Source organism: Podarcis filfolensis (genome assembly GCF_964270895.1).
Source record: "Podarcis filfolensis genome assembly, chromosome: 5".
Classification (NCBI taxonomy): domain Eukaryota; kingdom Metazoa; phylum Chordata; class Lepidosauria; order Squamata; family Lacertidae; genus Podarcis; species Podarcis filfolensis.
Window position 1 is genome coordinate 22,258,533 of NC_139608.1, and position 23,842 is coordinate 22,282,374.

General features: G+C 38.5%; 2 protein-coding genes across 6 annotated transcripts in view; one reads left to right on the plus strand and one right to left on the minus strand.

The window, feature by feature from the left end:
* DHX36 (DEAH-box helicase 36) overlaps positions 1–16,323 on the plus strand; it is a 25,358-nt gene extending 9,035 nt beyond the window's left edge. Inside the window, exons 11-25 of the mRNA XM_083613171.1 lie at positions 26–128; positions 2,109–2,196; positions 3,493–3,548; positions 4,467–4,531; positions 6,102–6,245; positions 8,518–8,635; positions 8,760–8,858; positions 10,095–10,268; positions 10,505–10,591; positions 11,748–11,831; positions 11,934–12,033; positions 12,122–12,212; positions 13,333–13,453; positions 14,205–14,357; positions 15,627–16,323. Coding sequence (XP_083469297.1) covers positions 26–128; positions 2,109–2,196; positions 3,493–3,548; positions 4,467–4,531; positions 6,102–6,245; positions 8,518–8,635; positions 8,760–8,858; positions 10,095–10,268; positions 10,505–10,591; positions 11,748–11,831; positions 11,934–12,033; positions 12,122–12,212; positions 13,333–13,453; positions 14,205–14,357; positions 15,627–15,812 — 1,669 coding nt within the window. The 3' untranslated portion in view covers positions 15,813–16,323. The remainder of the gene's footprint in view (positions 1–25; positions 129–2,108; positions 2,197–3,492; positions 3,549–4,466; positions 4,532–6,101; positions 6,246–8,517; positions 8,636–8,759; positions 8,859–10,094; positions 10,269–10,504; positions 10,592–11,747; positions 11,832–11,933; positions 12,034–12,121; positions 12,213–13,332; positions 13,454–14,204; positions 14,358–15,626) is intronic.
* The window catches only part of ARHGEF26 (Rho guanine nucleotide exchange factor 26), a 72,153-nt gene continuing 64,371 nt past the window's right edge, over positions 16,061–23,842 (minus strand). For all 5 annotated transcript variants that reach the window (XM_083613224.1, XM_083613226.1, XM_083613225.1 and 2 more), the window contains one exon: positions 16,061–23,437. In XM_083613224.1, the coding sequence (XP_083469350.1) occupies positions 23,295–23,437 (143 nt within the window). In that variant the 3' untranslated portion in view covers positions 16,061–23,294. The remainder of the gene's footprint in view (positions 23,438–23,842) is intronic.

The window sequence follows — 23,842 nt, forward strand, 5'->3', positions numbered from 1 at the left end:
CTTTTTATTTGTACATGATTTCTAGGTATTCAGAAAGTACAATTGATGCATTGGGAATGATGGATGATGAGAAAGTTGACCTCGATTTGATTGCAGCACTGATCAAATACATTGCTCTTGAAGAAGAGGTGAGTTTCAACTTGGCTAAATATGACTTCACTTTTTAAATTATTTCCTCTTCTTAATTAGATTAGGTCAAGCTAATTAAACTTCTAAATTCTAAATCTGCTAGATTTCAAGAGAAGAGACTTAAGCACTCACTTAACCTTAACCCTTACTAAAATAAATGGAACTTAAAAAGGCTTAAATTTCATTCATGGTCATCATAATTAAAAAACAGAATATAAGTTAGTGTTGGCTCTATGCAATTGTAGAGGAAAATTATTTTGTAGAGAATTGTTTTCTTGGAATTTTTGTAGGCAACTGTGCACTTGTGATGTGAGGCATATGAAATCACAGGGATTAGTATAAAGTTCCTCTCCCTGTGTGTGTTAATACTAATACATAAAGTTGTTTTCACTGTCTTTTTTTAAAATGTTGTTTATATGTTACAACAGTTGATTATATGATAGAAGAATTATTAAACTATTGTTTGTTGTTGGTCATGGTCCTGTATCTTTGGCTATAGTAAAGAAATATTCTGATTACCAGGCACGATCACTGCACCACCACAACACTGCAAACAGGGGCTATGCTAACGTTGTTGTATTCCAGGTACATCATAGTAGAAATTCAAGAGTAGACTGGAATCTTAACTACAGTGGTACCTCTAGTTACGAACTTAAATTTGTTCTGGAGGTCCGTTTTTAACCTGAAACTGTTCTTAGTTGGAGGCGTGCTTTTGCTAATGGGGCCTCTTGCTGACGCTGCGCCACCGGCACATGATTTCCGTTCTCATCCTGGGGCAAAGTTCTCAACTCGAGGTAGCTCTTCCAGGTTAGCGAAGTTTGAAACCTGAAGCGTTTGTAACCTGAGGCTTTTGTAACTCAAGGTACCACTGTACTCTGTTGACAAACAAGCAAAGACAACAGCTACAAATGTTTTTCTGTGCTTGTATGTTAAAGTCAATACTGCACTAATCTTAGAGAAAAATTGAGTAAATGCTTTTCAGAACCAAATCAAACATCTTTTGGCTTCAACAGGATATTTCAATGTCTCTTGCTCCCAAGCAAACATTTCAGGGAGTAGAATGTTTGTTTTGTACTAAGTTCTAGCTTAATCCCATTTTATTTAACACCATAAGTTTTGAAAATAGAATATAGTATTTTAAGATAGTTTTTGAGCAATAATGTCTTTCATGTTGGTTCACATAATAAAATCGAACATACGCAGATAATACTGCCTTCACGATTACCAATGCTTTCAATGGTATTTTGGCACTTTGCTCTATTCCCTGAAAAATTGTGATAGTGACAGTAGTGGTACTGGGGGACAAAAGTTACTCAGAATCAAGTATTTCTGCTGCATATAATTTTCAAATTGCAAATAATATTAAGAATGTGATTGCAAGGTTTTAGAAATACCAAAAATAAAGTTTACAGGTTGAATTGGATACAATGCTTAATCCCTGGTTTGCTTGCACATATGAATCTGCCTCAGTGGGATAATCATGGCTTGTTTTTGGCTAACGAATCATGTTCTGAAACCCCATGGTTTAAAATTGGTGCATGAATCTTGGCTTATGTTATCTGTAGTCTGCCATTACATCCAAGTTCAGTACCCTTGCTTAATTCTAATTCGTTGTGTTGCCCCTTCCCTGCCACCGATCTGAGTGCACGGATGCGAGGCTCAAACACAACTACTTGGGCAGCTAAGGGTTTCTTGCTGGCCTTTTCACAGACCTCTGTACCCTCCTCATCCTACCAGGCAACAGACTGATTGCACCACTCACTTTGTAAACAAGCTGACTATTCAAAGAGGAGGTGAGACCCCGTGGAGGGGACACAAATCAACATTAGGTGAAACAAACTAAATTTGTGAGCGGGATCCAAACTTCCTAAATTGTGGCTTAACAACATGTCTGAACTAGGCCATGATGTGTGCTTTATGGGTTGAACTATGCATCCATGTTGGATAATTGATTTCTCCATTTACCTGTGTTCATGCAGGATGGTGCAATACTTGTATTTCTCCCTGGATGGGACAACATTAGCACTCTAAATGACCTTCTGATGTCTCAAGTTATGTTTAAGTCAGGTAAATCATCTTCTTTGATTTTCTTAAAATAATCTGCTGCAAACCAGGGGTTTTCTTTATAAACTGTTACCCAGACCCAGCACCTTTTGGCAGCACTATCAACACAGCATCATAGATTGTAAATTGTGCCAACACAGCTGTTGATGTTCACCGTCCTAAGCATATGCAAGTTGGCAGACAAGTTCAGAATTCAGCTACCCTTTTCAAATGAATGTTGGCCTACATTAAATAGTCTTAAATTAGGATGAGCAGTTAAATTAGCCCTGTCAAGATGCTTCAGTAACACTTGGAGGGCAGGGTTCTCTGTCCCTAAGCCTACTTGAACTTCTCTAGCTGCCATTCTGAGCCTCTGCCCCCTTCCTGTTGCCCTGCATCTTTCTCCTTTGCATGACTGCCAGAACCATAATTCCCACTGTCTTTCTTAAAAATGCATTTGAATGCAATGCAATGGTTGAACTGGCATCCCAACAGCCGCTGCAGGGGACCAGTAAGTGATAGCATCTGGTCAGTTACAGTGTTGGCTGGTAAATCCCCCTAACTCAGGCATGGCCAAACTTGGCCCTCCAGCTGTTTAGGGACATTAGTCCTCTTAGCTGGGAAGATGGGAGTTGTAGTCCCAAAATAGCTGGAGGGCCAAGTTTGGCCATGCCTGCGAATAAATTGGTTACTGTTTAGTAATAATAATAATAATAATAATAATAAATTTTATTTATATCCCGCCCTCCCCAGCCGAAGCTGGGCTCAGGGCGGCTAACAACAATCAAATAATGCAACATTCTAAAAACATTTGATTATAAAAATTAATTATAATAAAATTGATGGCAACCATTTCGCAAAAATGTCAAGGATAGCAGTCTCCATCCTTAATGTGGTTTTGCATGATGACATCGCACAAACATAACCCGCTGTGGAACAAATCTTTCAAGGATGTTGAGCTTTGTATTTGCTTTGAGAGCAGATAAGTTTATTTGGGTGAATAAATTTAAAATACTCAAAGGTTTAATTTTAATTTTACCTAACAAGCTGCTGACCTCAAATACTTTTTCAGTTTAATTCTACAAGGCAATATTTAAGGCAAAATATAGAAAGGTTATGAATTTTCTTTGTTATTGGCAAAATAAAATGAATAAATTAACTAGTGTTTTCAAAAATATTATTTGTAATGAGAATCTGTGGCTTCTTGAAGATATAATAACTGTACCTCATTTATATTCTTAAATTTTTTTAGATTTTTAGTTTTTCTTTTAAACTGAATTTTACTTAGAGTAGTACCATAATGCCAATTTTATTTTTCAGATAGGTTTGTTATTATACCTCTGCATTCGTTGATGCCTACTGTTAACCAGACCCAGGTAAGTTTTATAATTAGCAGTGGTCGTTATTTTGGTATAGAGTATTCTAAATCTGCTTTCAGTTTTTTAAACTAAAGTAGAATGACTTCAACAGCTGTGCCTTCACATAATTTACTTGGTTGGATCCAGAGAAATGCTGGTGGAAGTACTGGGTAGAAGATAACTTCTGGCAACAAATATGCCTCTGATTTTCAGCCCCCACCCCATAGCCCACCTTATTTAGGCTCTCACAACCCTTTAGTGAGGTATTTGGGGTGACTAGCGCTAAGATGAGGGAGGCAAGGAGGTCATATTCCATCCTCCCCACTTCCCCCTGTTGTTTCTCTGAATTCAAGTGCATATGTTTATTTGTTGCCCAATCGTATTTATTATTTTAAGTAACATTAAAAAACTGATTTCAGTCTTACTAAGCAGCAAGGAAGGAATCAGTTTTTCATATTGTGGAATCTCCATGTCCTTGGAAATTGGGACCAGAGTGTGGGCTCATGTGTCATAATAATAATAATAATAATAATAATAATAATAATAATAATAATAATAATAATAATAATTTATTTATACCCCACCCATCTGGCTGGGTTTACCCAGCCACTCCCTATGATATAGAACACAATGTCTCAACTGGGCTGTGCCATGCCTGTTAAAACATGGGACGCTTCAATCCACCTGCTTTTCTAGAGATCATATCCTTTATTCCAAATAACTGTTTTCTTCTTGGATTGCTGTTGTAATAATACCTTAATAAAATGTTTCAACTATCCATTAATGCGTAGTTGCTCTGGTGTTTAAATTTAGTGATGAGTGTATGCATGTGCATGTCTTGACTGAAAGAAATTAAATTAAGTAAACAAATATTAGGATGAGAAAGAAATTTCTGGAACAAACACTTTTTCTCTTTCTGATTTTGTTTTTCTTCAGGTTTTTAAAAGGACCCCCCCTGGAGTCCGTAAAATTGTAATTGCTACCAACATCGCTGAGACTAGGTAAATCTTTGTTTATGCTTCTAGCAATGCTTGAAATTAACTTGTTGGGCAAAAGGAGTATTTTCATCAAAAGTGTAAATTAAAATGTTTAATTCCTTTATGTGGTGGAACAAGCAATAAAATAAATTTAAAATATGTACAGTGAAGCTGCTTTTCCACTTTGGATTCATCAGATAGTTTAATGTGGAAATTTAATGTAGAATGCATATACTGTACAAGGGAAAGCAACACATTCTCTCATGGATATCAGAGATCTCTTGAGTGCTGCCCAATTAATCTGTTGAGTTTCTTTTTGAATGCTGGCACTTTTAAGCACAATGCCTGCAATGCCGCCTTTTTTCCTTTGAAAGGGAAACAGTTTTCAGTCCTCCTGGAGCCCAATAAAAAGTGGGGGAATAAAGGCTGAGGTAAACAATGTTTTTGCATTTTCCTTTTTGGAGAGGAAGAATAACAGAAAATACAAGCAGGTATGGAAAGTGGAGGGAAGGCAAAATTAGAAAAAAATGGCTCAGTGCAGAGCAAGAGATCATGAGAAGATGTGCTTAGAGTTTAGACAGGAAGCGGACTGAGCCTCAAGAGGAGAGGAGCAACAGCAAAGCCCTGCCTTGAAACTTTGGCATTTCCTGACTTGGAGCTGCAGGGGGAGCTGCATTCATTAAGAAAAACTGTTTACAATATGATCAACAGTTCCTTTTCGGCTTTTATAAATTGGCTTCAGCATTCAGCAATATCTGATGGCCTGTGGAATAAGTCAGGTGTCGAAACTGACCCTCATCCCTAAAACAGTGCACATGAAGCTAGGCAAAAGAAGTTATAACCCAGACTCTTCCCTCCTCAATATCCATTACACTGACAGTTTGGGAATTAGATAGGAGTGCTGCCTAGACTGGATTGCTTGTTGGAAAACCCCAAGGGCTAACAGTTTCCATTAAGCATGCTTACAGCCGATTATCCTAAGGCTCCACCCCAAAACACGCTTGCTTAAAAATAGAACTTATTTCCAGATTAGTATGCTTAATGTTGTTTTCTGTAGCTGGTACTAAAACTGAAGTTAGACAGGTGCCTGCTGTCTTGATGATTAGATGTAAAAACTTTCCCTTAAGTATGACCCGGTCATCTTATGGGTTATTAATTGTATCAATGTAAAAATTGGTTTATTGTTAGTGTTATTTTTTGTGTATTTTACCTCCTTTATCTTTTTGCACACTACTGCAGTAGTTTGTGGCTGTGAAGTGGTTTATGAATCTGTAAAATAATAATAATAATAATAACATAAGCATGTCTGCCAACAGTTTTAGCTTCTGACATGTTCAGTTTGTCTTGCTTCAGTCTGAGCATTTTTAGCTTTTTGGTTTTCTTGCAGACTTCACTCCTTGGTGGATCTGTGCTTATTATGTAAGAAATAGCAAAACTGTAGCAAGTGGTAGTCTCTGTTCATTACGATTGATTGCAGGACAATTTGTGTGTTTCGTAAGGGGCAATTTCTTCTACAGATTGACGTAATCAATGCAGATTGTCTCTATTTGATGTACAAAAGCTAACCATTTCTTCCTGCTTCCCATTTCTGCAGCATCACCATAGACGATGTGGTATACGTTATAGATGGAGGAAAGATAAAGGAAACTAACTTTGATACACAGAACAACATTAGCACGATGGCTGCAGAGTGGGTTAGCAAAGCAAACGCTAAGCAGAGGAAAGGTAGAGCAGGAAGGTAAGAGTAATCTATGGTAACAGAATGGACAGAAGCAGGGAAACCTTGGCTATTACAATAATGAACATTTTCAAATATTTAATAATAATAAATTTATTATTTAAAGTTTACTTTAAAGACATTAACTTTCCCCCTCACTTTGCTGACTTTATTGATTAATCTGAAGCTTTTCCTTTAGTGACTTCATTTGCTGGCTTAGTTTTTTGTTTTATTTTTTGCTCCTTTGATATTTAATTTTTATAAACTGAATACCCAAAGTGGTATGGTGGAGCCCAATGCATTTTAGATTGGAGCATGAATAGATTGGAGCGTCCTCTTGTATCATCAAACCTTTGATAAAGGAGGCTCTAACCTGCAAAACCTTATACCAGAATACTTCTGTTAGCCTTTAAGCAGTTACATGAATTTCTTAGGGTTCTTTTTTTACTTCCATAGTCCAGCACAACTGTTCTTCAGGGATTTAAACTTAGTTTTAGAAGTTAAAGTAGTTCAGCAGCACAACCTCTCTATTACAGTCTAAAAATACCATATAGAAAAAAATTCTTCACTATCTTGACATTTGCATTGTTTGTATTTGTTGAACTCCTTCAAATAAAGCCTTAAGACATAGGACTATAGGCACAGCACATATGCCTAGTTGATACGTATAGGTCTTGTAGCCTGATATTCTTGCTCCCTATGTGGAGATGCTATGCGAGCGGAGGTTGAGCTCTTGAGCTCTTGGTAGTGAGTTAATGTACATGTAGAGGGACGCGGGTGGTGTTGTGGTCTAAACCACAGAACCTAGGGCTTGCTGATCAGAAGGTCGGCGGTTCGAATCCCTGTGACGGGGTGAGCTCACATTGTTTGGTCCCAACTCCTGCCCACCTAGCAGTTCGAAAGCACATCAAAGTGCAAGTAGGTAAATAGGTACCGCTCTGGTGGGAAGGTAAACGGCGTTTCTGTGCGCTGCTCTGGTTCGCCAGAAGTGGCTTAGTCATGCTGGCCACATGACCTGGAAGCTGTCTGCGGACAAACGCTGGCTCCCTCAGCCTATAGAGCGAGATGAGCGCCACAACCCCAGAGTCGTCTGCGACTGGACCTAACGTTCAGGGGTACCTTTACCTTTAATGTACATGTAGTACAAATAAATCATGTCCTGTAGATTACTCTCTTAGCATTTTTTACTCAGTTCATTTCTCTAGATATTATCTACTTACCAGACAGTACATAAAGAAAAAGAAAGTTCAGCATCACTATCCTTGAAGAGTTTTCCTCCACAGTATTGCTACCTGAAAATTACTCCCACTAACTGTGGAAGTACTTAATATCTTCCCACATAATCACTTGGAAATGAATTTGCCTAGAACTCTGGTATTCAAGAGCATTCGTGAATACAGAAAAATGTGTAATAGGTGCATAGCTGTTTAGCTGCACAAAGTTGCTTCACTCAACAGTTGCCATTCTATCCTTTGTGAGACCAATCAGGCGTTACCTTTCACTGCATTGCAGATTTGGTGCAATCCCATCCTATAAGGTTATTGTCTCATACTGATTAAAGGGGAGTGCATTGTGGTCCTTAGTTTTCTGTTGACATACGTCAGACTGGCAGGGAGATATATCATCCCTGCCAGCACCATATTTGCATTTATTATCCCCTGTGCCATATATAAAAAGAAGCTGGTGTTGGTTTGGTAACATTTTCTTCATTTTGTTGCACCAGGCTGCTGTCCTTGATCAGATATGGCTCAGAATAAACATTCTTTAGCTCAAGGGATGTGTTCCCTTCCAGGGTTTTATGCCAGTGGCAATATTGGCTAGAGCAAAAAAGGGTGGAGCAACAACCATGACTCTTACCTTCGAACAGCAGGCTACATTTCAACTATGCAGGAGCCAGAGGTTTATGCATACACGTATTTGTGTGTGTGTGTGTGTGTGCGCGCACGCACGCACGCACACACCTCTCCCTCTATCTAGGCACAGAACTCTTAAAGGGACGCATTCCAGCCAGGCAAAAGCACTCAAGGGGCAGAGTAGTGCTGATGAGAGGTGTGGCTTGGGGAAAGTCTTGAGGGCCATATTAAGAGGTCTGGAGGGTCTCATTTTGTGTCTGTGCCTGGGGTTCCCCACCCCTGTCCTAGATTATTGCTTCTCTTTATAATTGCTTCTTGATGGTACACTGAGCTTCTCATTCTTTCATTGCAAGTTTTGCATAAAAGGTATACTGCTAAGCCGCTTTTACTTATAACACATCAATGTTACTACAGTGTCAAAATATTTTAACTTCCTGCAGAGTCCAGCCTGGTAACTGCTACCACTTGTACAATGGTCTGCGTGCCAGTTTGTTAGACGATTATCAGTTGCCAGAAATCCTGAGGACACCTTTGGAAGAACTTTGTTTGCAAATCAAGGTAATATATATATATAATATATACCCTGTTAGGGTAGCCTTTCCGGTAAAGGATTTTGCATCAAGCATAAAGATTTGGAGTTCGTTCAAGTAGTATTGATAGGATGAACTTTGTTTTCTTTCAGATCTTAAAGCTTGGAGGAATTGCCCATTTTCTGAGCAAATTGATGGATCCACCATCACGTGATGCTGTGTTGTTATCCATTAAAAATCTCATGCAGCTGGTAATTTTTTGTTTATTTCCTGTACTGATATTTTATTTTATGTAACAAATTTTGTATAGCACCCTTCATTTGTAGAACTCAGGGCAGTTCACAACTTGTTCAGGCTTGAGAATGTTCATTCATGGTTCTTAGAAATCATTCAGAAAACAGCAATTACAAATGTTTACTGTTGATATTGTCTAAGCTTTATACATGATTTTAGTATCTAAGGCAAGGAAAACATCAAACACTTGAAGTCTTAATTTAATAAACTTCTTTTTGTACTAAGAAGTGTAGTTTAAATCTTAGTGCAATTTAAAATTGAACTTCACCCAAATCAAATAATATCTAGTTTTGACTTGGAAAGGACTGTTTTTGTAATTTTTCTAATGATGGATGTAACTACAAAAATCAGTACATTGAAATGGAATAAGACAATGAATTTTTACACCGGTTAAAGCACAATGGGCAGTTCATGCTCATTTTGCTGCAGTTGTTCAGTTGGTATTTTATTAAAATTCAAATAAGCTTTGAGAACAACAGTAAAAATCACCTCTTTTTCTTCTTCTTCTTCTTCCCTGCCTTCTTCCCTGATGGGACTCAAGGCAACTTACAGATAAAAAGAAAAACTGCTAAAACAGAAAAAAATCAATCATTCAAATGTAATTAAAGCTATATACATACATAATATCTGTTTAAAACATACTAATAATTACATCAAAAACATCACGGCACCAGCCCTTTAATTAAAAGCAGTCAATTCCTAAAACTCTGTTGGAACAATAAATTCTGGTGCTCAGAATTTTGTGTCTTGATGATCTGCTAATTTGTGTGTACGTTCATTAATTTGGAGTAGTACATGGCATCTGGGTACTTTTAAAGCAAGCATTTTGCTGAGCGATAGAAAACTGAGGCAATGAGTCTAAAGACTTAGGGAGATTCTAACCGTGGATGGGGTTTCAGCACCTTCACCCTGGATACCTACCTGAGTTGTCTTCATGATTATTGCTCACAGTTTTACTCAACCATGTTTATTCCAGAACATTTGCTACTCTTCTCTGCTGTCCCAACCTTATTGCTGAAAATTGTAATTATGAAAGCAGGTGGTGCTATTCTAAATAAATGTGAAAGTAAGTTTCACCGTACCTTAAAACTTAAGGGACAGAATTTAGGCTTCTTTAGCAAGGATTTCAACCAAATGCTGATACTCTTTTTCATTGTTTATGTTCTTCCTTTTTTGTGTCATCCCTTTAACAGAATGCCTTGGATAGGCAAGAAGAATTGACTCCCCTTGGAGTTCATTTGGCGCGATTACCAGTGGAGCCACACATAGGAAAAATGATTCTCTTTGGAGCTTTATTCTGTTGCTTAGATCCTGTTCTCACTATTGCTGCCAGCCTCAGCTTCAAGGACCCTTTTGTCATTCCCTTGGTAAAGTGTTTATAGAGAGCGTTAAAAGTAATTTTTGTTTAAATTTAAGTTTTTGTTCTTCTTTGAAGATGAAGCCTTTAATTTCAGAAAGATTCCCCCCCCCCCCTTGCAATGTGCTATGTTTTAGTCTTACAGCAAATTGCACTTAGTTTTTCTTGGTTATATCTCCTGAGTCTTTCTTTCTTTCTTCTTTTTAATACACAGATTAGTCCAACTTTGTGTGTTTTTCTCTTAAGGGTAAAGAAAAAGTAGCAGACGCAAGAAGAAAGGAACTGTCAAAGAGTTCTAAAAGTGATCACCTCACCATTGTGAATGCTTTCAAGGTAGATATGTGATCCATTGACCAACAGTGGTCTGCAAGTTTCATGGTGGTTCCCTGGCATTCCTGGGTATTTGTTTGAAGATGTGAGACAGCACATCCGTTGCATGGAATAGTCATTTTCATTGCTGCTTTTATTAATATATTGTATACTATTGCATTACAATTTGAATTCTATGGAATTACAATTGTTGCAACAGGCAGAGAAGTCGTTAAATGGTCTGCCAAGACCCTCAGCAATTTTCAACTTGTCCACGACGGGGTGAAGTTTGGGAAGCACTGTTCTGGTTGACAGGTGGTGGATTCACAGGGGGAACATCGTTTATTAAATAAATAATATAAAGAGGATTCAAATATTAGCATGAACAGCTCACATTGCACAGAGATGAAATCTTCACGGTCCATACTTGATTTACCAGTAGTGGTGACAAACTAGTATTAAACCCAAGTATGCATTTAGTATGGAGATTATAGAATAATGGAGCGTCATCTAAGTGCAACCTCCTGCAATTCAGGAATCTCAACACTCCCCCCCCCATCCAATTTGAAGCCATTCTGGACCCTGTAACTAGAATTCTGGACCCTGCTTAGCTTTGCAAATGTGCTAGCAGTTTAACTGATGCACCACTAGGAGGGTATTACTAGTAGGTTAGCTTTTTATTCCAAGTTTCATTGTTTTCTGCTATGATTGGCTCTAAACAATTTTAATATATGGGTCTAATTTTAATCCTGTATCTCCTCCAACTTGCAGTTCATGAAGTGTTTCTTCCTCTTGTTTTGGAGACCAGGATTAATTATTGCCGTTCTAGATCTTTTCCCTTTACGCATAGTGGAATAAGGAAGTGATATGAATGGTAGTTTCCTTTTAGCTGCTGAATTAGTTCTAATCTGGATGTGTTCACTTAATACAGCTCTGTGAAAGGAATGAATGCACTCCATATTATTTTATTAGGTCACTCTTATTGTGACACTTCATATTTAACTTCTTTACTACTCTATAAAATGCTTTCTTATTCCATCTGGCATTCAAATCAGGAAGATATAAAAATCAGATTCAGTTCAGCTCCAGTTTTCCTTTAAAAGGACCTATACTAAATAATAATAATAATAATAATAATAATAATAATAATAATAATTAATAATAATAATTGTGCTTTCAGGGTTGGGAAGAGGCCCAGCGACGTGGCTTCAGGTGTGAAAAGGATTATTGCTGGGAGTATTTTCTTTCTTCAAATACTCTGCAGGTAATAGTTGTTTGTCTCTAGCGAGAAAACGTACACTTTTGAAACAGATTTAGTTTGACATTATCTGTAAGAACAAATTGATCGATTCATGCTGTTCTCTAGATGCTGCGTAACATGAAAGGGCAGTTTGCTGAACATCTCCTTGCAGCTGGGTTTGTGAATAGTAGAAGCCCCAGAGATCCCAAATCCAACACGAACTCAGGTAAATTCTGAAGAGGAGCAGTACACCAGATACGCTTTCAATTCTCCCTTTGTGAATTGTTGATTCACTTGGCTGTTTTCTTTTCTAGACAATGAGAAGCTACTCAAAGCTGTTATTTGTGCTGGCTTATATCCAAAGGTTGCAAAGATCCGAGCAAACTTCAGCAAAAAGAGAAAAATGTAAGGCTTTTTCTTCTCCATGCTCTTTTACCAAGAATGTAGTGTGTGAATATATTAAACAAGGGTTTCTACGTACTTGGAAGAAGGCTGGAATATATTTTTCCTCGTGTTGCTAACTATGTAGTCTAGGAATACTTGAGTTCTGGGGGAGCATGTGATTATTTCCCCCCCTCCTCCCCCTCCACACACTCAGGTGAGACAACAGATTGGGCAGGTGATACTTGGGTTAATTTTGGGATCCTGCAGCTCCAGATGAACAGAAATTTTGTGGAGATCATCCCAAGTGAGAACCACAAATTTATTTATTAATTTTTTACACTGCTCTTTTGGCTAGAAGAGTCCGTTGTGTCTGAAATAGTAGTCCTTTCTGTAAGGCATGCTTAGCACAATAACCAGTATGCAGATTGCTCGTTCCTATTTGAATTGAGCAAAATGTAATAGCATAGTTTTGCCACTAGGTGGAGCCACAAATAAAAATTTAAGACTGAATAAGCAGAGTTCTCTTGATCCCGTCTCCACAATCTATGTTTTATTTGGTAGATGGCTAGCAAAAATAAATTGATTATATTTTGCTTTGATGCTAAGCCCTGGACTGGATAGGTCACGAATAATGATGATAGAAAATGGCTTTCCGTATATCAAACACTTATTTTCCTCTTGTTTTGAAAATGTGTTGGGTTTCAAAAGAGAAATTGAAATGAGGATAGTATCATAGACAGGACAGTATAATTTTCCTTTCCCCATCACTGGGATTATCCTTTATGCAAGCAATATCTTCTTGCTCAGAATGAAAAAGGGAATAGAGCACACAAATTGCAATGAAGTTCAACTGATAACTTATTATTCTCTAATTAATATAACACAAATCTTTAAAGTAATCTGATACTGTAGTCTGATTTTGAAGTGGAACTTTTTAAAGTATAGATGCTTAAAATCCTTCCTGTTTTTCCTTTCAGTTCTTGCCTAAATATATTGCAGCAATATCTAATTTAGGAATTGCTGATAGCCCTAATGGCACATTACAAGTCTCTTTTTGAAGGGCAGTTATCTTAAATCTTTAAACGTATGTGCATGTTATTCCTTTGTAGCTGAATTATAAGTGATTTGTCTGTGTCTTAAGGGTTAAAGTTTCCACTAAAACAGATGGAACGGTTTACATTCATCCCAAGTCTGTCAATGTTGAAGAGACAGAATTCCATTACAACTGGCTTGTTTACCATTTGAAGATGAGGACAAGCAGTGTAAGTGAAAATTTATTTTGTATTGTTTTAAGGATAAATGTGGGTGTATTTTAAGTCTCTCCACAGTCTGTTCTGTTGAAGCAATTACAGTCTTAGTTAGCTTAACTAGTCTGGTCTGTACGCAGCTCCACTCACTGCAGTTATCACTGCACTTTACAAGGGGCCTCAAAATGACAACTCCTGGTTGAGAGATGGCAATATCGGTAGCTTTTAATGCTTCATTCCTGTTCTGTGCCCTCCCTTCTCCCTCCTGATGCCTGCTGCTCACAGTGGAATTCTTCAGATTCTCATGTCCTCCATGCTTCTTGTGATCTTACGACTGTCATTCCAGAAGGGAGGAGAGCATATTGAGAAGCACAGCCCATGGAATGCAAAAGGGTGTAGTGTTTGGTGTTTTTTAACAGGCCTAGGGATATCACATATTTTAGCTATGCCTTATGACTACTCTTGTTTCTAGTCAAATAAGAGCAGCAAATCTTTGCTCAGCACTTGTGTGTATGTAATGCAGCTAACTATGGGAGTGAAACCTTTCACAATTAAAATAATAATTGTCTTGGCTTCGGAATACCGTGAACCTAAAGTGTTTTCCAGTGTTTGCCACATTATTAATATTTCACTTCATAGGAACTACACACAAGTTTAAAACCAAGTAACTTGAGATCCCATTTTCAGTATGCACTGGTACATTCCCGTGCCCTATTTTGAACGTGGTAACATAGTTTATATGTGCTGAATGCATTCCTTGTTACAGATATACCTGTACGACTGCACAGAAGTCTCTCCATACTGCCTTTTGTTCTTTGGGGGAGATATTTCTATTCAGAAGGACAAAGATCAGGATACAATTGCTGTGGATGAGTGGATTGTTTTTCAGTCTCCAGCAAGAATAGCACAGCTCGTGAAGGTGAGTGGGCTGCCCATTTCATTTTGAGATTTTCTTCTACACAAACAACTGCCACACTCCTGGAACAGCTTATATAGTATGGTGTTACGAAAACATTTCTTTCTTTTTTTCTAAATGTTAACATCTGCTTAGATTGCTGTGTTGTAATTCCCTATAAAGTATAAACTTGAAAGATCTTTTCAGGCATCAGTCCTTTTCAGGCATTTCATTTTGGAGAGAACTGTCATTTTAGGATTTCACGTGAAATGCTCTCTCCTTCCTTCCTGGGGTGCGGGGGGGGGGATGAATTAATCAACCAACAGGGAGATACTGCGTTTATTTCTATGTGATATTTTCCTGCTCCACCAGATCTGTTTCCAGAAAAAGGCACTTAAAGTGGAGTAATCAGAGAGAATCAATGTTTAGATAAGCAGTGTACAGCCCTGTTCATTCAATTCCCCACCTGTGCCTTGAGATAGATGAAGTACAATCAAGCACCAGATTTTAATGCCAGATGGATAGCTTTTGTCTGAAAGGGGTTGGGGAAGAAGTACAATAGGATCTTAAAAAACTAAAACATTTCACTTATTTATCAAATATCAACCACCTTATGTTAAATTAAGACTGAACTTACCTGATTGATGTTCAAAAATAATTGCCTTTTTATTGTGTTTTGCTTCATTTTTTTCACATTAGTCTTTTCTTGGCCTATATCAGCTGTTTTTATTGTTACTGTTAAAAAGTGCTATCAAGAGTGAAGTTGTAAATTTGAACAAGATGTGAAAATATGCAGTTTAACTAAACCACAACTTCAACTATTATTTCAGCTTGAAAATGGGATTCTTTTAAAGACATTGGGTTGTATCCAAATTCATTATTAAAGTAGATGCATTGAAATTAAGGGACAATGCTAACTATCTTCCATTAATTTCAGTGGGCTTCCTCTGCGTATAAGTTGGATACCACCCATTGACTCCTTAGGCAATTCTTTTTTTATCCTTATGAGAAACTTACTTTGTTTCAAAGTGCTTTATAAAGTACAGTTCTTGAATAACTCGAAACAGATAAAGCTGTACCTAAAGTAAGTTACATTTAACTGGGCAGAAAAGAGCTAGTTAAATTTCCAAGAGGTTTGACACACATTCTTAGCAAAATGCAGAATAATGAAAGAGAATAATACATTTCATTTCCAAGTATGTATTAAGTTTTTGACACTATAGAAAAATAGAATGACTTTCGAAACTTTCTGCTCTTGGGTTTCTTTCTGAACCAACATCCTTTTATCCACAGGATTTGAAAAAAGAATTGGATGACCTTCTACAAGAGAAAATAGAAAACCCACACCCTGTGGACTGGAACAATACTAAATCAACTGACACTGCACTGCTGACAGCCATTATAGACTTAATCACAACACAGGAGAATGAAACTGCCAGAAACTCTGCCCCCCGTTTCCAGAGCGAAGAATATAGTTAACACTGTTCCTTTTGGCCGCTGAAGAGATGGCAGCTCTACCAGTTCATTGTTGACAGTTTATCTTTGGGCATCTTGGAATTTCATTTTTAGTATCGCTAGTTCATAACGGCTGTGTATGGCGTTCATTGTATAAAGTAGCTGTTTATCTAGTTGCCAGTGCTGCATAGTTGTATTCTGCATGTATGACGCTGCTTCTTGAGGACTGTCATTGTCAGGTAAAAAGATGGATGAAACTGAACACAAACTGATTTAATTTTTTTTACATTCTTCTGGTGTTTACACTGTTTTTCTGCTAACTGGAATTGTCACTTTAAGAAAAGTGATTCACGTTAGTAGCTAGAAGCCCCTTTTTGTCCATTAGCCTTTTATTTACATTCTGGGGTAACTATTAAGGGCATGCTGCTGAGAGTGAAACAACCAAAGTCATCACTCCAAAGAGATGTACGAGGGCTGCTGTGTCAAAAGCATTGTCACATTTTACATAAATGCTTGATGTTTAGATCTTTCTAAACGTATGTACTCCTATTCATCTATGGGTCATAGGGTATTTGATGATCCAGAAGCTACAGCTGCACATGCCTAGAGACCTGGGTAGATACTCTAAATACCAGCAATCAGCTTTGGAATGGGAGCAGGATTTAGTCTCCAACCTAGACAAATAATGTAGTTTTGAGATGGGGGCTTGCAATAGGCTCTTTCATTCCAGTGGAGCTTAAGTGTACATGAACTGTACACTGAGTAGCTGTTTCAGTGATGCAAAGATTTTTTGGGTTTCTTTTGGAATATTTTATCAACTCGTGTCTTTATTAAATGCCTATATGCTAGTCATTTTCATATGCACATTATTATTACGTGCGCCGCATTGCTGTTTAAAATCGCAGGAACCTTCTGCAAGATCTGGAACTGGCAGCTTCTAGTTGAAGATTTCAAATTAATAGTGAATAGAAAACATAAGCAAATGCAGAGCATTTCGTAAAACTCACACAGACAGTATGTGGCTTGCTCACAGGACCTTTCCTAAACCAGTTACAAAAATGGTTGTCACAACACTTCACTGCCACCCCCAAATGTTCCTATAGGTTGCAATGGAAGTTTTAAATTTAGTTGTAGAAATATAACCAATGATTGCAGGGGTGATGTGTACCAGGTTTTGTTGCTGAATATGTATATCTCTGATTCCCCACAGAAAATCTACTATTTTGATTTGAATAGACTAATTACATCAAATTGTCAAATCGATTTTCCTTAAAAGCAATGGCAAAATCTTGGGAACCCCATTTTACTAAACACCCTAATTTAGAAATCCATTTAGTGAGCGATTAAGAACTCCCATTGCAGTTCATTCACCCAGTTTGGACTATTCTCTGTATAGTATATATGTGTTTCTCCTCTGGAACTGCTGGCTTGTCCCCACCCCAATTACTGATTTTTCTACCATTTAAAAATTCTGATAAAATTGATGTATCTTGATTAATGAACACATTGGCATTAAGTAGAGCTAATGCAGTTAAATCTTTTTTGTTAAGATCTTGCTAATGAAAGAGAAATGAGCCAGTAATCAGAAAGTACAGTGTGAGGCTTTTCTTCAGACCAATTATGCAAAAGCTTGTGCAGGCTTCTAATTAGCCAAATGGACTATTTGTCTCCAAGGGACATGTATGGAAACCTCTGTAAATCGCTGGTAGTTTCCCCCACAGGCTGCTGAAGTGCCACTAATTAACTTAGGTACATGAGCTAGCCAGTTTCTGTGGGCAAGTAACGCTTGCACTCAGTTGCTTGAACTTCTTTAATAAATATTATCTGTCCGTAAGTGGTAATGCAACTGCTCAAGGCTACATGATGTTTCTATATGGAGATGAAACCGTGTGTGCTCTCTGGCGGGAGAAGAGTTGCACGAATGGGCTTTTTCTTTGCATTAGGTAAGAGCGCTGCTGGAACAGATCAAAGGCCTAGCTAAACCCAATACCCTGTTCTCCCAGTGGCCAACCAGATGACTATGGTAAGGCTTGAAGTAGAAGCCAACGCATGTATCAGCTTTCCTGGTAGGTAAGTTTCAACCCAAGCACTGACGGTTGCTTGATTTGTTTTTGGATACAGAGCGTTGCAACTGAAAAGGAAAACATACTTAAGATGCAATGTCTAAAATGCTGTTACAGTTCTATGACATCATCTACTCTGCGTAATTATATTACTATATCCAGGGCATCACCAGTAGGTTATCTGTACGTCACTTCCCTCTATCACTCAAGGTAGTGGTTAAATTGAGAAAGCAACAGAAGGCTTTTGTTCATTTGCCCATGCTCTGTACTATACCAGGTGCCAAATACAGGTATCACAGGATGTCTTACAAAATATTTCCCATTTCACAAAGACTAGTGCAGTAAGGATGACTGGCAATATTCATTCTACTAATGTTTTTGTAGGTGTTCTCATGGTCCAGTTGTGTTACTGGAGAGTAGAATGCATAGCTTCTTTTAAAGAGTATTCCTGCTTTTAAATACATGTGATTCTAAGTTAGAAGAGGAGGACTGTACCTAAGTTAGTGTAGTATTTTCCATTATCTTCTGTCTTTCTTTTAAGCTCGCTGTCCAATGTATTTTGTTAAAAGAAAATCATCAGAAGCCACAGACAGGTCGTAAAATATTTACGTAGGGCTGGATCAATGAAATAGAAAAAAAACACCCCAAACATTTCAGAATGATCACACTAAGCTGTTAGTAACTTGGCAGTAGTGTTGAATGTGAAATATCAAAGAAGATTGCCTCTGGGCAGTATCTTGTGTGATTTTATCTTCGAGATAAACGCTCCAGGACTCAATGTGTGAATGTTGACAGGGAAGGGTTAGTCTTTCCACCAAAAAACCCGAAACACCATTTTGACAGTGATGCATGAAAACAATTTAGCTGCCTCTATTTGTATTTTGATGCCTTAGTGAGATTGTTTTAGAGGGCAATGGAAGGGTTTCATATGCAGTGTGGGAAATAATTATAGTGGTTATTGCAGTACTATACAAAATGAAATATTAGAGCCTTTTAAAAACAAACCCACACACTGCTTTCCAATAGTGTTAAGAGTATGTTGTAACAGCACACTTATTTGAGTCAAAAGCAGCTGAGTGTACTCAAAAGTCAGGAGAAATGTAGAATTCAGAATGGCTTTTCTAACATTTCATGGCTAGGCAGCTATGTCATATATTGTCTAAGACCAATCCTGTTTAGAGTTGTTAAAAGTTTACATAATGGGTGGTATCCAGCTAAGTAAATTATTAGATTATCCATTGATTTAAGTGGGGCTACAAAGTTTGACTATTATGTAATATCTCCCCCTTCCCCAAGCATCTTTAGATTTGTGTGGGCTCAGCATGCCATGGGCCCAGACTCAAATTCCAGCTTGACTACATTACAATGGTTCAGGAAGGACACGAAGAGCAGCCGCTGTCCCAGAGCAGTTCAGTGCTGCAGCTGTATGGCCTAGTGTAATTTAAAACCATTCTCTTCTATTGTGTTAAAAGTCACTTGTGCCCTTGCTAAGAAAGTTACACCAGCCAAGAGTTATGGCTTGGCAGTAATGAATCCAGAACCCCAAACTTTTTTTTTCTTTTTTCAAAAAGCAGTGAGTGAATTGTGAGAGTGGCATCTTTTCCTCCTGGAATGTGGAGATAGCATATGCTCACCTCTCATCACCATGAACAAAATTTGCATGTACACTTGTACATGCAAATAATAGTGATCATCATAGATTTGTAGCGATGGAAGGGACAAAGAGGGTCATCTAGTCCAACCCCCTGCAATGCAGTAATCTTGCCCAATGGGGGGGGGCTTGAACCCATGATAGTATCATGCTCTACCAACTGAGCTATGATGTGGGGCTGAAAATTAATTAGTAACAATGAATTGATGCTAGCACAAAATTAAGCAATGTTGGCAGTTTCAAAGTTGTGTTTCAGGCTTTTCCAGGTTATGGTGCTTTGGATGTGCATATACTTTATTGATTTATGAACTGTGTGAAACAACAACACCGTCTTCAAACAAAAAAATCAAGTCATGCCTTTAACTGAATTAAAGCCAAACTTAAATTTCAATGACTTGGGTTCACCTTTACCCACTTTGAATTGCAGTCAGTGTATAGATTATTCATTGTATCCAAATACTTGGTAGATACGTAGAAAAAGCAAATCCGGGCGTGGGGACAATAAAAGCATTCCCCAATAAAAGAATTAGCGGTTACCTTGACTTGTTAAATGTCTCTACAAGATTCAAAGTAGTCTCATTCATCTTTCATTGGCCCGTTACCTTGAAAGGTATTTCCAGAGAATGTACAGAATGGCGCTTAGCGAGTCACTCATTGTGTCCGTTTGGGAACAAAGTTTAGCTCCTGTGCAATGAGCAGTTCAGGTGTGAATACTGCTTGTGCATAACTGAAACTAAGTGTTAGTAATAATTTCTGCATTACTAAGGAAAAGAAGTGCAGTCTTATGGATGGGCATAGAAGCAGATTTATTTGCATGCAAAGTGATTAATGTATTGAAAGTAGTGCAAAGAACCCTACACAGGTTCCCACTCACAGCATTGCTTAAAATAAAGGCAATCGCAAAAGCCACAGGCCGTTTCATTTCCACAACTTTTCAAAAAATGTACATGCTTCCTTTCTACCCTTAGATACAACACTTTCCTTTATAACAGGGGCTCCAGCGCTTGTAACTAATACATGATTCAGTAGAAACTAATGTGCAGGTTTAAACACTATTTGAATTCATTGTCTGGTTATGTCATGAATATTACAGTACTATTTTCCATCCATCTGAAAAAATGTCAAAAGATTTTACCACTGTTTGATTCCTGTAAAGTGAGAAATTACAAAGTTCCTTATAATACAAATGTAGAAAATGCCATGCTTATTTACATAAAAAGGAAATGCATTGCAAATGAATTCCTATTTATAAATTAATTACAAATGCAATTACAAATTAACTCTTATTTACATCTTCGTTTCACAAGAAATTCCTGCCAAGACTCCTAAGTGGAGATTTATCATGAGACATTCAGCAGGCAATGAAATCATAACGTTTTCCCCTCTCTAGAGACAGGGGGAGACAGTATACTATGGCTACAGTCCAGTAGCCTCAATCATAGGTAGCTAGCTGTGATGATGGGAGCAAGACTGCTTAAATAAAATGCAACTGAGTTGCTCTAAATTAGGGCAACACTTTAGAACATGGTCCTTGTGTCCAGCCACTTTAAAATCAATTCCTTGACTGCTTTCACTTCCTATTTTTTGCTTCATCCACGTGGACTAGTACCCATTTCATAACAGTGCACTTAGAACTGCTAAATCCAGGGAAGGCAAACCATACCAGGTCCACAGGCAAACCTTGTTACACAATATCTTCTAATGCCTCCCTTCAACAGCTTTTTGGGCAGGAGGGAACTGCTAGAACACGTTTTCAAAAGCACAAGTGAGGACTGAACTTGTTCCTCTATGCTAATTTTGGTCTAAACACTTACCTTGGACGTAATGTGGAAGTCAATAGTATTTCTAGCTTTGTAAATGTGTTCCTAAGAAAATGCTACGAGAGATAGAGAACTGACTCTCCAGTGCCTCCTGCTCAATCCAGTTAACACGTGAGATGCTCTCGTGCTGTGCATTTGCCTGTCTGGTGTTAGGCATAGTACAAAAATGTCACGTAACCTGTTGGTTCAACAAGGCGTTATTAAAAAAATGGGAGGCGGGGGGGGGGGGGGAGAGGAAATACCTGCTTTGAAACTAAAATCCAGCATGCATGCTTGGGTAGCACTAAGCCCCAGCTGCACTTGAAGGCTTTTTAAAAGTAGAAAGCCCATTTATTCAATGAATAGGTAAGAAGGACTTAATGCAGGACCTGCCTTCTCAATGCATTTTCTGAAGGGAGGGTTACTGCAGAAGAGCCCTTTGTTGCTAGCATTGTGAAAACAAAACCACCTACCCATGAGTCTGTTGCCTGGTAAGAATCCCAACACTTGTCTAGTTTATTGAAAGGGCAGGGAATCTCAGGCCCAGAAACTCCAGGCTGCTCTTTCTGACCCTCAGGCCTCTTCCTAGTTACAAATTCTCCCCGAGCCACACTTCTCACTGGTCTTGCTTTATGCCCTCCTTGACTGCTTCTGGCTGGTTGGAATGTTCCCCTGAACTCTGATATTGCCTCTTGCTTGTCCAAAGGAGGACAGAGCGCTGTATATGTACAGACATCTCTATAAGGAGTGGTGTGAAGCAGGGTTGTGTTCTTGCTCCAACTCTTTGGCATATTCTTCCTGTTGCTCTCCTATGCCGTCCGCTCGACTGAAGATGGAGTGTACTTCCATTCAAGAAGTGATGGGAGTCCATTCAACCTGGCACGTCTACACACCAAGACAAAACTCTGGCAAATCCTTATCCGAGAGGTGACGACAAAACTGGACAGTGCACTCAGGAGAAGCTCTACCAAGTTTTGCCCAAACCTGCAGGCTGTTCAGCTTCACCATCAACCTGGCAAATACCAATATCCTGGGACAGGATGTCACCAGCACTCCATGCATCATCACTGGTGACCACACGCTTGAGGTGGTAGACATTTTTGCCTACCTGGGTTCCAGCATAGCCATCAACACTGAGCTGGACTGAACTATGGCTCGCCTCTCCAGAAGGGTATGGGAGGATGTGATGCTGACACTCAGTACCAAGATGAAGGTCTACCAGGCTTGCGTATTGAGCACAATGCTTTATGGCAGCAAGACATGGGCAACTTATACCTGCCAGGAGCGACACCTCAACGCCTTCCACGTGCACTGCATCAGGAAGATTTGGGGCATCACATGGCAAGATGGAGTCTCAGACTTGTGAACTGTAGTGAAATCAACAGAGTGGACATTTAGCTGCACCCGTCGCCTATTTCAACAGGCTTTAGATCTAGGTAATGCTCAGTAGATTCTACTCAATGGCTCTATCTGGACATCAAAAGATGCACATATCCAGCTGATTGAATCAAGATGTGGACCCCCAGCTAATGCCTGCTTTTGCACATTGGCCTCCCTTGATGACTGAGAAAATTATACAGAAATCAAAAGGGTCTAGCAATGAATGTAAAAGGGAAGATAAATTGAGCAGGTTCTAGAGCTGGTCTGTAAAACAAAGGAGGTACATTCAAATTGATTCAAGAGTTGTTAGTCCACTGTGATAATCCAAGGAAGTCATAATTCTATTAGGAACTCTTTATAAGTGTAAAATCGGGTTTTAATTAAAAGTGACTATTGGTTATAAAAAAGAAATAAAAAGTTCGACTTGCTACTGCTTTGTACTGAACAGCCCCACCAGCATGCAATTGCTTTTATGGCTGCTTCCATTCCTAATGATGACACCTATCTGCAAGTATTATTTTTTTTTACACGCTTCAACTATACAATGATGAGACCAAGAAGCCCCAGATGTTCCTTAGTGCAAGCCCTAGAGAACAGATACGGCAGTGAGGGTCTATACGTTTGTTTCTAGGCCCAGCAAGCGTCCCATTCTTTCCATGTTCTTCTCAATTGTGGCTTGGCAAGTGATCTCCTTGGCACATTCCATTGGGAACCAGCCTCTCTCTCCGTCCCGCAATCGCTCACCTTCATACCAACCTGAAATGTATAACGAAGTACTAAATATGATGCATCTTTAAAACAGAAGGTCCCTGCTGGATCAGATCAAAGCTCTACTGATCCTACTACACAGGTCCACTCAGAAGCAAGTCAAACCAATTTCAATATGGCTTTCTCCCAGGAAAGTGGGTATAGACTTATAACCTTGAGTCACTATCCCGCTTCAAAGAGTGGCCAGCCAAATGTTTTTGATGTGCCCACTTGCAAGTGTATTCAGTGATATGCTGATAATTGTTTGCTTTCTGATATTGTGGCCAATTGAAGCTATGTCTTTCCTTTGCAGTAATCATACCAATATATCATAAGCAAGGTACTAGTTTACCTAGGGCATAAGTCTCCATCAAGTAATGTGTACAGTAGATTGAAATGTGCAGAAAAATGCTT